At 50.8% G+C, this 17,344-nt stretch overlaps 1 protein-coding gene across 7 annotated transcripts in view; it reads left to right on the forward strand.

The window, feature by feature from the left end:
- The window catches only part of NSMF (NMDA receptor synaptonuclear signaling and neuronal migration factor), a 45,227-nt gene that overhangs the window by 21,643 nt on the left and 6,240 nt on the right, over positions 1–17,344 (forward strand). Inside the window, exons 4-13 of one of the 7 annotated variants that reach the window (XM_039720202.1) lie at positions 3,244–3,319; positions 5,044–5,049; positions 5,647–5,715; positions 9,591–9,643; positions 11,543–11,632; positions 13,230–13,351; positions 14,143–14,226; positions 15,167–15,200; positions 15,726–15,796; positions 16,847–16,926. In XM_039720202.1, coding sequence (XP_039576136.1) covers positions 3,244–3,319; positions 5,044–5,049; positions 5,647–5,715; positions 9,591–9,643; positions 11,543–11,632; positions 13,230–13,351; positions 14,143–14,226; positions 15,167–15,200; positions 15,726–15,796; positions 16,847–16,926 — 685 coding nt within the window. The remainder of the gene's footprint in view (positions 1–3,243; positions 3,320–5,043; positions 5,050–5,646; positions 5,716–9,590; positions 9,644–11,542; positions 11,633–13,229; positions 13,352–14,142; positions 14,227–15,166; positions 15,201–15,725; positions 15,797–16,846; positions 16,927–17,344) is intronic. The other 6 variants (XM_039720206.1, XM_039720204.1, XM_039720203.1 and 3 more) reach the window with 6 other exon arrangements.

The raw sequence follows: 17,344 nt of genomic DNA on the forward strand, positions 1-17,344 counted from the left end.
GAAACTGTGTATAAGGACTGAGGAGATCAAATTGTCCAGCTTTCCTGGGTTCAGAGTTTTCTGATAAATACTGCTGTGATGTTTACTACAGGTAAAATCACCAGAGGTTTGGGTCCTGGACCATGTTTTCATGCCTAGATACCTGAAATTATATGGCTACAAGAATATATGGCTTAAACTGAAGAATAGTAATGAAAAAATAGCTGATTATGAAATGTGTGGAAAAGCTGCAGTCCCCTATAATCCTGTGCATGATTTTTAACATTGTTCCTCTGTTCCCTGGGATTTTTTGGGATTCACATCAGACACTGCGTGTACCCCATTTGAGCTGCTGTGAAGAAAATGAGCTTTATCCCAGCCCAAACCAACACACCTGGACAAATCAGAATTGTGCTGTGGGACTGAAGGAAGTTACTTGATACAGAAGCAAGGCAAAGCTCCACAGCATTGATGGAGGGGTTTAACTCCTCGTAGCTGGAGCTGTGTTTGCTGGAAACCTGTGCTGGTGATTCCTTCAAGGAGATGCTGTTACTGGGCCTTGGAATTCAGTGTCTGTTTTCAGCCAGGCAGCCGTTTTCACTGGGGCCAGTCATCAGTGTGGAGTGGAGATTGTCTTTCTGAAAATGTGTCAGAGTAGTCACTTAAATGGGAGCAAAGTGGCCAGTGCAGGACCTTTGGATGCCCCCATGGGCATTCCATGTTCCAGCAGCTCCCCTGGGTTCTCATCTCAAGCCTCTGGGTCCTGACATGTGTGGCTGCACAGGCAGGGCTGTGTCCCCAAGCCCAATTTCCATCCCAGCAGTGGCACCGTGGAGGGAGAGTTCCCTCAGCTTGGTCTTATTTGCACTCTCTGTCCAAGTCCTGCCACTCAGATAACCCCACAACTGAGCAGCACAAGTGCCACAGATTGCAAGAATTCCCTGGCATGTCCTTCTGCCTGGCTAGCAGGGGACAGGGAGCAGGGAGGAGTGGAGGCAGGAGAGGCTGATTTCCCCAGGGTTCACCTGACAGTGCTACTTCTGTTTGCATTCACATGACAAGTTGCTGCTGCAAACCAGCCTTTATGGCAGCCAGGCCCCACTGGCATCACTGAGTATGGGTTTTGGTGCTGAGTTTCTGATGCCTGACACCATTCCAGGGGATCACAAGCTGTGATCTCCTGGGCTGCTCCCAGCATCTGAGACACACACATCCACTCATGGACAGAGGTGCTGGGCTTTGGGTGCAGTGGGAAGTGGCTGGAGGTGCTGGAGGTGGTGGTGGTGTCTCCAGTCTAACCAGGCCCCTGGCTCCTCCACTGTTTCCTCACAGTTGATGGTGAAAGGAAAGGAGAACAAGCTGCTCTGCCTGTCCAGAAAGGATGTGCTGCCTGCTCCTGGCAGCAACAGCCATGCCCATGACCTGAATTTTAATTCGGTGAGTGAGCTCTGGAACTGAGCTGTGCTGCCCAGTCCCTACCTGTGAGCTCCTCTGCTGATGTTCTGTCCTCTGAAGAGTCCCAAATCCTTTATTCCACATTGAGTGCTGTGTGGAGGGCAAGGATATTTTTCCTAAGTTAACTCCAGTTGTGAGAAAAGGAGAGAAAGCTCCCAGCAATGTGCAGGCAGAGCCTCCTAAGGATATTAGCTGTTGTTCATAAGCTCTGCTTTGAACCAAAGCCTGTGGCTTAAAAGCTGCAAAACACGTGAAGAAACTGTCAGTCCTTTGGGATGAGTAGTCCCTGAGAAGCCTGTACAGAATTGTTGGCTAAAAAGGAATTTGTGCAGCTTCTCCTTTGCCACTTCTGTGGGTTGCAGGCTTCAAACAAGTAACTAATTTACAGTCTGAGTTGTTCTGCTTTGCTTCTGTCTCTGTGTTTTGGAGGAGAGCAGACTTTGAGACTGCAGCAGAAGTCTTTAGCATACTGGAATGCAGTTTCATTTAACATATATATTTCCTTGGAGTGCTTTTAAACAAGACTTGACGTAAACTGTGAGCTGAGAAGGAGTGTCTGCTACAGCTTTCTATAGATTTCTTGGAAGCTGCACTTCAAAGGAAGGCTCCCCAGCTGCACTTAGCATTTTTTGCATCTGTAATTGCAGCCACTTTCTGTACTTTCAGGGAATAATTTGTAGGGTATGATGGTCTGTACAAAACATTTGATAAGATAGCTGGTCTGTGGTAATTATGCCTGCAGTGGGCATGTGGAGTTTGACTGGGCTTGGGCCAGTGAAAGTGAATTAAAAAATACCTTGACAATGCCAGAATATTAAATATTGTCAGATCTGAAGACTTGAATGACTGAGGCAAGACACAATCAGCAACATGGGGCAAGGCGTTAGGCAAGGGAGTCACAAATGGGGTGTGAAGCAAGGTGAAAAATCAGGTAGCCCCCAGCCCCAGGAATGCAGTTCACTGAGCTCTCACAAGTGTTGTGGCAGTGGATTTCAATACCCCTGTGATTCCCTGCCTGCCTGACTCCAGCCTGAGAGTTCTCAGCAGGAGCTGCTGCTGGGGCAGGTTCCTCCTCCTGGTCACCACACATGTAATTGGTGATTTTTTTTTTCTTTTTGTCTTAGTGGTCATTCAGTGAAGGTGATGTAGTGTTCTGATGCCCTGGAAATAGGAAAAAAAACCCCACAGTTGGTTTGGCCAGGGCAGTTTCCAAAGGGAGGTGACTAAATCAGCTCAGTTACCTGCAGGGTGTGGAGCTGATGGGTGGTTTGACTTCCAAACCAGAGGAACTCCTGAAGGCCAAGCCACCAGGAGCAGGTGTGAGAGGGGTTTGTTGAAACTTCAGTGGCAGAAAGAGAGAGGCTATTTCAGGCTTACTGTTCTGAGTGGAAGGTAAACGCTTTTTATCACTGGGCTGTGTCAGAAAGAACTGGAGGAGTGGGATAGTTTAAATCAATGCTATAAGGGAAAAGGCAGAGACAGGAAAATGCTTTTAATGAAAAATGTTTCTTTTCCCTGTTTTTTTTTTCCTAGTTCAAATGTCAGTTCTGTAATTCTTGGATTATCCTAATCTCCAATGGTTAAGATAGAGCTTTTATTCTTCCCTTAGTAGCCTGATAGGCAGGCTTAGCATGAATTTGCAGAACACTCGGTGGCAGTGTGCATTTATATGAGGAGGATGAGACTTGAACTGTTCAGTCAGGGCAAGATGCTGAAGGAAAGTCCTGAAAGAAAGAGCTTGGGGAGGAAATGTGGCTGTCTGAAGGATGTCTGTGCCTGCTGGGTGCTCAGGCTCTCTCTCTCTTGCAGATGATGTTCCCATACGAACCTGGTTCCCAAAGGAGAACCTCTTCAGTTTTCACACTGCTACTACAACTATGCAAGCGTAAGTGAAACCACTGCTGTGGCTTTTGTTCTGTATCTCAGGGTCTGAGCTCAAAGCTCAGAGCCTGCAGCAGGAGTTGTGTGTTTGGCATCACTGTTCAGGGATAAGAGAGAAAGACAGAAATTTGTCTCTTGTTAATTTTCTTTCTTACTTACCAGTTCTTCCCTACTGCTCTCATTTGTTTGGTTTTACCTTCTTTAACTCCTCGGGTTACCCTGCTCTTCTCTGCTTCCCTGATTTTGTCTGTGACACTGTGGCCTCGTTGCTCTGCAGAGCAAGGGTGAGACCCTCCACCAGCTGCTTCTGCTGCACACACTTTCCAAGGGAAGGGGATTCCAGGCTTGCCCTGCATCCTTCACTCCAGAGAGATGCCTTCCTCTGGGATAAGGAAGCCCTGCAGCTCTGCAGGTGTGAAAAAGTGTCAGTAAAATCCCTGCAAAATACAAAGGGGTGTGAATTAGGAGGAGCCTTTCCCTCCACACTCCATGCAGGCTATGGGGTGCTGAGTTTGGGAGGAGGCAGCTCTCAAAGGGCTCAGGAGAGTGAGGGAAGCCTCCTCTCCAGGTTGTGCCAGCTTGCCAGGGAGTGCTGCCTTCCTGCTTTCGAGTATTTCCTCCTGACTGGAAAACTAAGGCAAGCAGAGAGGAAAACAAGATGCTGTTCTACCTTCCAAGGCCCTTCCCCAGCCTTGCCACCTTTTTCCTGTGTGTTTCTCCCAGTGTCTGGGACACCCTCAGCTCTCTGGCTCTGTTTCCTTCTTGTCTAATCTGGTGTCCTTTTTGTACTCTTGTTTCTCTGATACTTCTTTCCCTTGTGCTTTTCCCTCCCCAAATCCTGAAAAGAGGCTGGTTATTTCTCTTGGCATAACCCAGACTGAACCAGACCCAGAAGGATTCGTGCAGGGAGGCTGGATCTGGAGTTGAGGAGTGGGGTAGCTGCATCCCCCAGAAAAAAAAAAAAAATTTAAAAGATATTGTCTGATAACAGCCAGTGGTAGTTCACAGTTCTGATCTGACTCACAAAACATGAGCAAAATCATCACATTTGGACACAGCCTTTGCTGTCTGAATTTGTGTTTTCTGGGCAGATCTGTTGCAGGATGATGGCCCATGGCTGGGCTCACAAGGCTTGAAGGCCATTGTGGGGTTGGTTTGGGGAATGGTGCCCCAAGGGAACCCTTGAGGGGCAAAAGTCCCTTGGTAGATGTGGCTCCTTGGTTAACATTTCTAGAGCTTCTGTGCTGCCTCTAGGAGTGACACAGAAACTCCTCCAGGAGTTCAGGGCACCTCCCCAAAGTGCTGGGGTGGCTCCTGGTCTCTGCTCCAGTGTTTTCAGCCTGCTGTGCTCTCTCCCTTCGTGGAGCAGGCAGCATGAGCCAGCTTCAGCAGTGTTTGTCATGGTGGGAGCAGCTCTCCCTGCTCCAGGAGCTCGTGGTTCTGCAGCCTGTCAGGCCACACTCAGCTCTTGTACATCTGCACATTCTCTGGGTCTGTGTGGAGCTCACTTTGCATCCATGCCACATGTCAGCCCTGCCCCAGGGAGGATTGAGTTCAGTCAAGGAGGAGTCTCACCACTGAGAAATGTTTAATTTAAAAAGCAATTTCCTTCCACCTAACAAGAAATATTCCTTCTGGAGTGAGAATTCCCTCAGAATGCCGGCTGGGCCTGAGCACTAATAAATTCCTCTTTTCTCTCTTTTTCTCTGCATCTCCTGGAATCTCTAGCATCTCGTAAGTATAATCTTATTTTTTTAATGTCCTTATCTGTTGGTCTGCTGGCTAAACTCTCCTCTCCTGTCCATCATATTCACTTGTGCTTTCCCTGTGCTAGGGGCTGTCTGTCAGCTGGCTGAGGTTAGGTGGCTACACCTGGTAGGCCTACATGGATCCCACCAAACCATCCTCATCCTCCAAGTGCAGCCCTTTGTCGCTGGCACACTTTGTCCCTCTCAGTGCTGGTGTGCAGAGAGGGGGTGATGCAGCTCCCAGGTCCTTTCTGCAGAGCAGGGATGGTGGGTGCTCCTTTGGGCCACGTTCTGATGTTTGAGGAGCAGCCCAGGGATGGTGGGTGCTCCTTTGGGCCACGTTCTGATGTTTGAGGAGCAGCCCAGGGATGGTGGGTGCTCCTTTGGGCCACGTTCTGATGTTTGAGGAGCAGCCCAGGGCAGTGAGGAGCTGTGGCCTGAATGCCCTGACCCACACACGGTGCTGCCCGGCCCCCTGGGCAGCTCAACCTCTGTTGTCTGCCCAGAGCTTCCCTCTGTGTGTCCCTTGTCCTCTCCACTTCCAAGCTGTGGACTTGGTTAATGGCTTGAAATGGTTTCCCAGGGCGTTCAGGGGCTACGCAGAGAGGAAGAGACGGAAACGAGAGAATGATTCTGCAGCTCTTATCCAGAGGTAGGGCCCGTCCCCACGGCTGTGACCTGGTCTTGCATGGGCCCTTGGGGGCACTGCTGAACCCTGGTGGCGTTGACCGTGGCTGTCCCTGTCTCTGTGCTGTCCTGGGGACACTGGCAGAGGCTCTGCTGGAGCCATGGAGATGAATGATGCTCAGGATAGCTGATCTCCATCTTCTTAAAGAACACTGTCAAGTTCTTTTAGCATTCCACATGATCTGTGCCTCAGGCAGAAAAATACATACTTAAAAAATTAAAGATGCAATTTCCCCGTTCCAGTTTGGAATTTCATATCATCACAGAATGGCTTGGATTGGAAGAAACCTAAATTATGATCTAGTTCCAACTCCCCTGCCACAGGCAGGAATTTGAGGTTAGATGAATACTGTATGTGCCATTGCTGTATGTACAAATGCACCTCAGAAATCTGAGACCTGGGCAAAATTGACATCTCTAGTGACAGAAGTCTGTTTTTAAATCTTATTTTTTTTCAATAATAGAAGAGAAATAAAAGTGGATGGAGACTGATTCCTTGTCCAGGTATTGCAGAAAGGCTTGGTTTCCTTCTGCAGGCTTCCTATGGCACATCATATACTCAACAGCAGGAATCAGAACTGGTTTGGTTTTTTAAATGTGCCAAGAGTTGTGTCAGCCTACTAAAAAATGATAACACAGTGTCTGTGTAATTGGTTTTAAACTGCCATGATCACTTCAGCACTGTTCAAAACCAAGTGGGAGAAAAACATCAGATTTTCTTAACTGAGAAATTGCCAGGCAATATTTTTTTATAGCAACTTCAGAATGGTGAGGTTTTTTCATCAATAACAAAGAGAAATAAAAATCCAAACTAAAGACAATCTAAACAAATAGACAGTGTACCTTTAAAAAGAGAGATTGCTCAGAAGTTATTAGGCAGAGGCAAGTCTTGGTTAGAAAATGGCTTGTGAGTGCAGGAGCAGTTGTGAACCTTGGTGGGGCTGTCAGGAGAGAGAATGGACTCACCTGAGCCGTGTCCCTGCTGCTGTGCCCAGGGCAGGGCTGGCAGGGCAGGGAGCCTGGCTGGGGCTGCCGTGCCCCTGAGAGGAGGTGGGACAGCAGTGGAGGGGCCCTGGCTGCAGGGATTGCTGGCAGAGCTCAGCTCTGTCCTGCAGGGAGTGAGGAGAGCCCTGCTTTGTGCTTGGGTGTTTGCTGTGCAGCCCTGGGTGGGTGTTTGCTGTGCAGCCCTGGGTGGGTGTTTCAGGGTTCAGCTGTTCCCACACAGCCCCTGCAGTGCCGTGCTGGTGTCCAGGGAGGCTGGATGGTGTGGTGTGCCCACAGGGATGCTGCTGCCTGTGGAGTGAGCGGTGCCCAGAGCTTTGCCCACTGCAGGAGCAGCCAGAGAGGGCAGTGTGAGAGGTGCTGCCAGGAGTTTGGGTAGTGAAGAGTCTTGTGGGCAGCGTGTGGTGACCCAGTGCAGGGTGTGGAGTAGGACTGCAGTGTCTTGGAGCCCCTCTGGCTGGGATGGACACCCTGGAGGTGCCATGGGGGTCATGCAGACCATGAGGCACACTGGAGGAGAGCTGCTCAGAAAAGGGAGATTTCATCACTGAAACTTGAGGGATTCTGGTTGTGTCATGATGGGTGGAGGGATCTTGCAAGGGATCAGGTGCCACAGGGCTGCTGGGTGCAGTTGCAGGAGCCAGGCAGGAAAGCTGGGCAAATTTGGGGACCCCCCTGCTGACAGAGCTGGCTGCAGCTTCCTAGGGCTTGTCATGCTGACATGCAGGCACAGAGGAGCCTGAGGAGCCCGGCAGCTGCAAGAAGCCTCAGAAGGATCTAGAAGTTCACAGCATGGCCAAATTAGGAGGCAGTCCCAGACTTGCACTTCTTTCCCAAAGTGCTGTTTTTTCTGGAAGAAAATAGATGGAGCAAAAGGCCTTTGTCCCATTCTGTGAGTGTTTAGTGCAGTGGTTAACCTTGAACAGCTGGATTCTCCTCGGAGCTGCTCTCAGCAGAGTTTAGGAGATGGTCTTTAGGTCTCTCAAGGGAGAGCCCAAGCTGTACAGGCAGCTGGGAGGAACCTTCTTCTATGGCAAAGGCTGCTTCACCCCTCTTCCCCCAGGGTCTGAAAAAAATCCTCCGTGTAGAGGACAGCTGAGCATTTAAAAGAAAAGTGGATTTTATTCCAAAATGCCCAAAGGATGAGGCAGTGGCCTTGGGCAATTAACAGTGATGCTCAGTGTCTGGTATGATCTCAGGCCCACAACAGACCATAAAGATTTCCATATAACATATGTGTGATACATTTTTTTGTAAAGAACAGCCCGGGTTCCTTTAAAATGTTGTATTTGTTTGGATTTTAGTTGAATCCACTGTAAGACAGGCTCAGTTGTCAGTCTTACAAGTTGTCTGGGGTGATGGTGCACCCCATAAGGCTTTGTACAAAGAGCCAGGCTAGGGATGTGCCTAAAGGGGCACTTGTCTGATCCACAGCAGTGAATCTTCATGTACCCAAGTAGAGACAGAATAAATCTTTGGGAAACATTAATAGCCCAAGTGTAGACAGAAGTTTGGCATGGAATAATGCTGCTCCCAGCTGCTGGTTTTGCTTCTTGCTGAATTTGGAGCCTGATGACAACAAGGGCTCCCAGGCCAAAGAGGGGAGGTGCAGGAGGTGATGTGTGTGCAGTGCTCTCCCACGAGGACAGTGTTTGTGTGCGTCTCCTGGACAGGAGCAAATGTATCTGAGTTCCTCTGAACAACTTCTTGTCAGTACTGGGAGTGTCTTTTGGTCCAGTCAGTTTGCTAAAGCATCTGCATGGTTGTACTCATCCCACTAACCTGTGTGTGAGCCAGACAACTTGTGACTTACCCCTTTCACCAGCTGTGGTGTCTGTTGCCTGGTGTTTGCCCTGTGTTTGGGGGCCACAAGGAATCCAGGAAGGCTCCCCCACTCCAGGGTGTATGGGCTCTAGGGCTGCACTGTGGGGTGAAGCCACAGTTGCTAAATAGGGTTAATGGAGAGATGACACTGCTCTTGATGCTGCTTTTCCCTGTCTCTTCTGGTGTCCTGTTTGTTCCTGTCCTGTTCCTGCCCCGTGAGTGATGAGAATCTGAGAGAAGCTGGTCCCTTGCACTCGGAGGGGCTGGACAGAGTCCCTTTGCCATGGGGTCTGAGGAGTGGCCAGGACATCCTGTTTCACACAGGCCTGACCCTGGGGTGTAGCTGCTCCCCAGGGCTTTGCCCTGGAGCTGTGTGCTCTGCAGCCCCTCTGGACCTGCCTGTGAGGCCAGGGCAGCACACAGGGAGAGCAGGCCCGTGGGGACAGGCAGCATCACTGAACTCTGCTGTGCAAGGAGGGAGAACGTGCTTTGGTCCTCCCCAGCTGTGCCTGGAGAGCAGCACGAGCTGCATGGTTACCAGCAGCACAGGAGGGGTTTTAGGAGCTGTGTTTGGGAATGAGCACAGCCACGAGTGTGCTGGGCCTGGGCACCCCATGTTCTGCTGGAGGGAGGGGAGGAGTTACTGCTTTTTACCAGGAAAAGAGGGAACACTGCCAGCACGGGCAGCAGTGGGTGTCCTCAGCAAATACAGCACAGGTAAAGCTTAACCAGAGAACAGGGAAAACAGCCATGAGCAGGGGGCTGCCCTCTGGGACCCCACTTGCCCTGTACCACCAGCCTAGGGAGCTCAGAACAGCCCCACTTAAGGAACATCACCATCCCAGCACTAAATCACTGCAGGCTGGGGACCTGGTCTCCAGCTTTGGAATGCCCAGAAGGAAATATGTCATCATCCCCATTTTATTTTCTTCCTCCCTGTTTTCACAGTCCTGCTGGGCCCAGGTGTTGCTTCTTGTCACGTTTCTCAAAGGTTGTGTTTGGCCTTTCTTTCAGGAATTTTCGGAAGCACCTCCGCATGGTGGGGAGCCGAAGGGTTAAAGCACAAAGTAAGTGAGCACCTGGCAGTGTGGCTGTGAGGAGCTGGGCCTTGTGGGGTTCGTGTCACATGCACATGTGGGTTGAAAGGACCTGGCTTTGGGCTGGAGAGAGGAATTGACCTGTTGGTGCCATTTTACCCTACAAACAAGAAGACCAGGTGGTTGCAAGTGTCCAGGACCTGTGGATGCCTGCAGCAGCCTGGAGGCTGTTCCCAAGGACCCTCTGCTGTGGCTGTGGGACATCTCTGGTGCAAGGCATGGAAGGAAAGCCACAGCATCCTTGTCCTCTGTGTGAATTTTGGTGACCACTGGGGTGGAGGCCAGTGAGGAGAACCCGAGCTGTGAGTCCAGCAGAGCTGCCTGGCCTCTCTCTGCAGCTGTGACCAGCTGTGGCTCCATGTGCCACACAGACTGCTGGCTGTCCTCTCCTGCCCTGTCCCCCTGTCATCTCCACAGCTGGCCCTGGGGGAGGGTTGCCTGGTGGCAACTGAGATGATAGTGGAAAGAAGAAAGAAGAGGATCAGAGAAGAGATTGGAGCAAGGGGCAAATCAGGGAGTGTTATGCCTCACTGGGGAAGAAGTCACCTCTTAGGCCTGCAAAATTGCAGTTCCCTTTCCCTGGTGAAGGCAATAATCCTCCAAAACTTGATTGGGCAACTCCCTTAGTGCTGTGAAGGTGGTGTGACCTGCTCCTGGGAGCTGAGGATTGCTCCAGAAGAGAAAGCATCTTGTTCTTCCCAACCTCCCTGGCCAGGCATCATGTACAGAGTGCCCACAGCAAAGCATTGCTGAGTTCAATTTGCATTCTTTCCTTTCTCATATGCTATGGGAAGTGATCAGCAAAGAGATTTGCACTTTCCAGAGTCTTCTTCAGCATCTGAGTTAGCACTGCCTGACATGGACAGGGCTTACCTCCCTGAAGCTCAGGCGTGCCTCTGCCTCAGGAACTCTTGGGTCATGTTTTCAAAGCTTTCTTTCTGTGCACAGTAGTTAAACGCCTGGGTTTATCTGAAAGCTGAGGAGGGAGATCACCTGAAGAGCTTGAAGACATGGCTTGTCTCCCCAGACACCCACCCTGGCCACACTTCAGCAGGGGACAGGCTGCTCTTGTGATGCTGATCTGCAGTGAATTCCTGTGCTGCTGTTACTCAGTTCCCTGCTGCACACTCTGTCTGCCACCAGAAATAGGTATTAGTGCCCATAAGTGGCTGTTAATCCTGGCATAATGGCTCTCACATGGGCTTGCCAAGTCAGACACCGTGGTTGCCAGTTCCCAGGAATTTGCCTGCGGTGCAGCCGTCTGAGCCAAGCTCCCTGGTTTGTGCTTGGGAAATGTCAGTGCAAACAATACAGCATTCCTTGGGAGGAAAAAAAGCCATGAGTAGTGCTCACAAGAGTGCAGGCAAGCAAAGGCTGAAGGATTTCCTCTTTTGCAATAGAATGTAGGAAGCTTGAGCTTTCCAGAGACATCCCCTCCCTGCTGTTTGGTCCAGCTCTGACTGGGATGCCAGTAGAACGTGAAGGGAGAACTTACTGGAGAGCTACAGCTGCCTTCTGGCCATGCAGGTGTCATTTTAGCTGTGCAGTGCATGTTTCTGTGAGGCCTTGGAATCTGAGCACTTACACTGGGACACTGGACTGGCCTTGGTTAAATTGAGGTTTGAGCTGTGTGCATTTAAGGAGGCCATCAAGTGTTGTCCTTTTTCTGTGTTCCACGTCCCATCCTGTGCACAAGTGGGCACTTGTCTCTGCTGTGCGGAAAGGACTCACGTTTGGCAAGTGGAAGGACCAGCCCAGGGGAGTCTGTGGTGTGTGTCTTTGGTGGCAGTCTGCTGGATGATTTGTTTGCTGGCAGCAGCAGAGGTGCTTTGGGATCTGTTAATGTCGTGCTCTGGTTTTATCCTTTAGCATTTGCCGAACGGCGTGAGAGGAGCTTCAGCAGGTCCTGGAGTGACCCGACTCCCATCAAAGCTGATTCCTTCCATGACTCTCGAGAAAGTGAGTTCTGAGTCCTTTGAGCTTCCTCCTGTGGGCAAACCCTCCAGCAGTTGTTGACTGGAGTCCCACTGGAGTAACTCCTCTGTGCCCTCTGTCCTGTCTGTGATCTTTTTTTAGTTTCCTGAGATCGGAGCAGGTAACGCTCCAGGTGTATGTACCTGTTCATCTGTGTGTACCTGTATTTATTTGTAGAGCGCCACTCATCCAACCTCAGATTATTGAGCAGTTGCCAAAGAGTACAGCTCTCTTACAGCCCTCTGTTCCCATCATCCCTTATCCTCTTGGCACCTAAACAACCTCTCTGGAAACTCACCAGTCCAAGGCTGCCTGTCACCGTAGTGGGGCTAACGTGGCTTCCTATGCAGGAGCCCCTTCTGAGCTCTTTCCTAGCCTGGAATAGCTCAAGAATACAGCTGATGAGATGGAGCTTTGATTTCCTGCACAGGTGATAGCTTGGGGCAATCTGATCTTCATTTGGGCTGCCAGGAATCCCTCTGGGAATCCCCAGTAATGCTGCCATGTTCTGCTTGAGGGGACTGAGATGCTGTTGTGTTCATTTACAGGAAGGAATGCCAGCATCTGTATTCTTATAAAGGGAATGGCTGTTTTACACAGATTTTATTGCAAGCCTGTAGGCAGGAGCTTGGTGGATATGAGTTTGCCCATGTTGAAGTGAATTTCACTAATGAAATGACCTGATCTACCAGGTAAGCACAAGATCTGGCCCTGCTAGCTGTAGAAGACCCAGGTTGCAAGGGGAGGTGTATCAAAGGCCAGGTTCACAACATGACCCTGTGGTTTGCCAGTCTGACTCCTCCCTGCTCCCTCAGCTGCCCGGAGGCAGATGGAAAAGCCATGGGAAAGCCATGGGAAAGCTGTGGTTCACACAGGCTCCGGGCACTGCCCAGCGACACTCGGACATCCCCAAAGGCACAAGCAGAGGCACCTCGGTTCTCTTTCCTCAGTCCAGCAACCATCTCTGTTTTTAACCTTTAATGGTCAATTATATTCCTTCCAGATGTTTTTTTCCCCAGGAGGCATTGAAGGCCAACAGGTAAGGTCGATTTGGAGAGCAAGTTCAAGTGTACTGTTGCAATATGACTGTGTTTGTTGCAGCTGTCCTCACGCACGCTCTAAGACTTCTCTGCCAGGATCAGTCTGACCAACAAGTCAGATTTTCTTTATAATCCCTGAAAAGATGTAGTCAGAGCAGTAATTACTACAAGGAGACCAGCTTTGAAATCTTTGGACTTTTGCTTATCAGCCTGGCAGTGCTGAAGTGTAGAGAGTCTGTCTGTGTTCTGTCTCCTTTCCCATTTCTGGAGTGACAGGGTGACTGTGTGACCTAGCATTTGAAAACCAAGCTTGGTGACTGCGAGAGTGATGAAGTTCTGTGACACGTGATGTGAGCTCTCTGTGCACTCTTCATTTGTTACATGTTTGTTTGTTTGAAGACACCAGCCCCAGAGTGGTGTCTGTCACTCTGTGGGTGACAAGAGAGCACGAGTGTCGTGGCACCTCTTGTGAGGAAGCTGCCAAGGCAGGATGGAGTGGGAAAGGCTGTTCTGCCCTCATAATGCTCCATGTGTTCTGGCAGGCCATGACCTTCAGGATTCCTGCGGGACTCTGGATGGTGACTTTGACTTGAACTGGGAAGCAGAAAAGGAACTTGAAGCCATGGCATGTGACGGAGAAGACTTTATTCCACCAAAAATAATGGTGAGAGTTTCCAGCTCGTGCTCTGCCTGTCCTTTCAGTGCTGCTAAGTTCAGCACTTCATGGGAAGTCTGTTGTGTAGGCACAGCCTCAGGTGTCTGTGAGAGTCACTCAGAGATGAACCAAGACATGACATGGGTTCAAATCTGTTATTGCTGGGGGTAGTGCATTGAAATAAAACTGGAAGGAGAGATCTGTAGTCCAAATCAGAGCAGGACTGACACCAACACAGAACCAAGTCAGTCTGAGGCTTGTTAACCCTGAAAATAGAGACCTGAGCACCACTGCCAGCTCTGCTCCCACAGCGAGGAGCTGAGGGGCCTGGAATCACAACAGAGTTCAGGCTCTGGTGCTGCTGGAGCCAGCTGAGGCTTCAGCCAGAGTTGTCAGGCACTGTCTGACACCTGCAGCCCTGTGCCTGCTGTGCCTGGTGCAGGTCCCAGCAGACACTGAACAGGCCCTACAGCCAAAAGGAGTGATCATCACTGGGATACAGCCATCCGTGGTGGTGCACGAGCTGCTTCATCCTTTGTGCACCCCAGTCTCCCCTTTCCAGCCTGTTCTGGGCCCAGTGCAGCCTGAGGGCAGAGCTGTGTGCTCATGTGACACTCAGGGGCACTCGGCAGGCCTGGGGGTGCTCTGGGCTGGAAACCTTCCACTGGGACGTGGATAGACTGGGTTAGCTGCTGCCTGGGGGCACGCCTGAGACCAGCTGAACAGGCCAGTTTTATGGCCTTTGTGCTTCTCTCCAGACCCTACTGCTCATGCTGTTGCACCTGTTTTCTCCTTTGCAGCTCATCTCTTCCAAGGTGCCCAAAGCAGAGTATGTCCCCACAATTATCCGCAGGGACGACCCCTCCATCATCCCCATCCTCTATGTAAGTAAATCACTTCTGCTGTGATGACAGCACAAGTGGTTTGCAAAAGCTATCAGGAAGGGGCTGGGTGTGTTGGCCCTGCTTTGGGGTCTAGGGTGGTTTTGTGGGGGCTCAGGTCCAGGTGGAACAGTCGGGGGGTGGAAATGGCACATGTGGGCTCTGGGCTCTGCAGGCCCAGCTAAGCTGCGTGGGAGGATTGTCAAGGGAAGGCAGGGCAGGCACTGCCAGGCTTAGGGCTCCTCCTTGTGCTCATCCTTGGGATAAGCAGCACTCAGAGCTCAGCAGTGAACCACCAACCTCATCACCCCACGTGCAGTGGAGCATTCCTGTCAGTCATTAATTTAACTCTGACTTTTCCCTGGGAGTCTGGCCTGAGCAGGTGTCTGATACAGCAGTGAGGAGTCATGGGTTTCTTTTTCTAATCACTTCATTTGCAAGGGAATGTGGAACTGGGAGCCCAGCAAGGCCATTGTCAGTGTGCAGCAGGCTGTGCTGCTGGGGTTTAGCCTTGCTGCTCTTGTCTCTCTTCCTTGGAGGGTTGTTCAGTGGTCCTGATGACCCTGCTGTGGCAGAGGCAGCTGTGTTGGGAGTGCAGCTGTTGGTCAGCCAGCTTGGGCAGGGGTGGAGCCAGAGAGTGGCTGCAAAACACGGGCAAACAGGCATTGCTGATGTTGACTGCATCTGAGAGACAGTCTGTGCTCTGGACGTGTCTGCAGGCTTCAGCTGCAAGCCTTTGAGTGGATTTGATCTTCATGGGCTGTTCAGTCTTCAGCTTCTGTGCTGAAATGTGATTTAGTGTGGGGGTTACTGCTGCTGTGACCAGCAGCCATCAGTTGGGGTAAACGTGCTCTTAAAGCATCCTTGGAATGAGATTGTGTGATTATTAGGGAGCTGGTGGAGTGACAGTGAACCTTTATATGTCTTCTCTCTTGGTTTCCAGGACCATGAACACGCCACCTTTGATGACATCCTGGGTACGTGAGTTTTACCTCCTTTTCTTATCTCCTGCCCAGTGCAAATGTAGCTATCAATATTTAAGTCACTCAGCTGCCCTGTGCTTCAGCTGCCACTCACAGAGTTGTTTTTGTCACCCCAGTGACCCCTGACAGTTAGTTGGCTGCTGTAATAAACACTCACTTCTGTGTCCTGTTTTCTGTGCTAAATTCATGGTTTGTGGCAGGGAAACTGAGGCACGGGGCAGCAGGTGCCTGCTCATTGTACCTGTGGTGGGGAGTGGGAGCAGTGACAGAGGGCCAGGAGGGCTGGGGCTGCTCTGGAGCTGTGGTCAGTACAGAGCAGTGTCTGCTGCTGTTCCATCCTTCTCTGCCCTGTCACCTGTGACATTTCCTGCACCCACAGCACCCTTGGCATGTACTGAGCACCCCTCAGCTCAGCTTCCTGCCCTCAGGACTAAGTGTAAAGAACTAAGGTTAATTTTGACCTTTGTCTGTGGTCCATCTTTTCCAACATGTTTTGTTTGGTTGGCTTTTTCTCTGCAGAGGAAATAGAGAAGAAGCTGAACATTTATCGGAAAGGCTGCAAAATCTGGAAGATGCTGATATTTTGCCAGGTACATGAAAGTTGTTAAACTAGGGTGATTTGTTACAAATTTGTCATTTTCTGTGGGGAAAGTGACAGAGAGGAACCAATATTCCAAAGTCAGCTTCCATTAAAGTGGCTGCCAAGGCACAGCTTTCACTTCCCATTTCCCAGACATGGAGCAGTCTCAAGTTGCTGTGACAGCAGGAAATCAAACCTGATTTAGTGAGGCCAAGTCAAGAGCTGGGCTGATTTTCTGAAGGAACCCCAGACAAACCAGCATTAGCACTGACCTAGAAAGGATTCCAGACACAGGAACAAGCACTGGCAGTGCCAGAGTTATGGTTTCCATCCAGCTGCAGTGTGACAATGACAGTGCTGTGTGTTGTGGGCCAGACTGGCAGGTGGCTCAGCTGGAGCTGGAGACCAGAGGATGCAGGAGAAGGGTCAGGCTGGAGCCGTGGCTGGGACAGTCCAGGCCCTGCTGGATTTGGGAGTTGCTGGGGATTTCCTTCCCAGGTTTGCTGTTCCTCGTGGTGGTCAGCTGTGGACTTCCCCAGCAGCTGTGCCATGAGAAGTGAGGGAGGTGACCTGACTTAACTCCCTCCACGTGCCCAGTGCTGCAGAGGAGCAGCTTTGCTGCACACTGACCTCGAAATTATGACTTTTAATATTCCTGGTGTTGTGTCAGTCTGTTCTGCTGCCCAAGCCCAGTTCCTCTGCAGTGCCAGCCCTTGCCTGCTGTCCCTGCTGTTCTCAGCTGCTCCTCTGCCACCCCCAGCATCCCCAACTGACAGGGACTTTCTTGTCTTCCCTATTACTCTCCAGCCACCCACAATGGCGTTTTAAATCTATTATTGTGCCTTTCTAGAGTGATGTGGGCACAGAACGTCAAAAGCCGTGGAATCCAGCCCCCAGCCCAGTGCGTGATGTCCCTGAGCATGTCCGCAGTGCAGGGCTGCCCTGCTCCCTTGTGGCACCTCTGGGAATGGTTGGGCAGGACAGGAAACGCATCCAGGGTTTGTTTCCTCAGGGCCTGGGCGAAGGGGTTTCCATCTGTCTGTCTGTCTGTCTCTTGCAGGGAGGCCCCGGGCACTTATACTTGTTAAAGAACAAAGTCGCCACTTTCGCCAAAGTGGAGAAGGAGGAAGATCTGATCCTGTGAGTGGCTGTGCTGTGTTCTGGGCTTGCATGGTGTTTCTCTGCTGGATTTGCTCAATGTTTGCAGCACATGGTGGAGCAGGAAAAGTGAAGGGAGCTGGGGTGGCTTGGTTAGGGAATGAGGAGGCTGAGGAGACACAGCTCATTCAGGGGTGACAGCAAAGGTGGCAGAGCTGAGCTCATCCCTGGAGTGCTGCAGCCCTGTCACCAGGAGATTTATTCTTACATCTGTTTAGTGTCTCTCTGGATAGAGACTGTCAAAAAGGAGGGAAAAAAATACATTTCTTCTACTAAAAACAGCTTTTCTGACCAGAAGTGAGAACATGCACTTCCAGCCTCTGGTGCTGTGATACCATTGCTAAGCTGGTGGCTATGGCAGAAATCCAGGGTGTTCCCCCACAGCTGACTCTGGCCAGGG

This window comes from Passer montanus, unplaced genomic scaffold (assembly GCF_014805655.1).
Source record: "Passer montanus isolate IOZ18808 unplaced genomic scaffold, ASM1480565v1 scaffold43, whole genome shotgun sequence".
NCBI classification, from domain to species: Eukaryota; Metazoa; Chordata; class Aves; order Passeriformes; family Passeridae; genus Passer; species Passer montanus.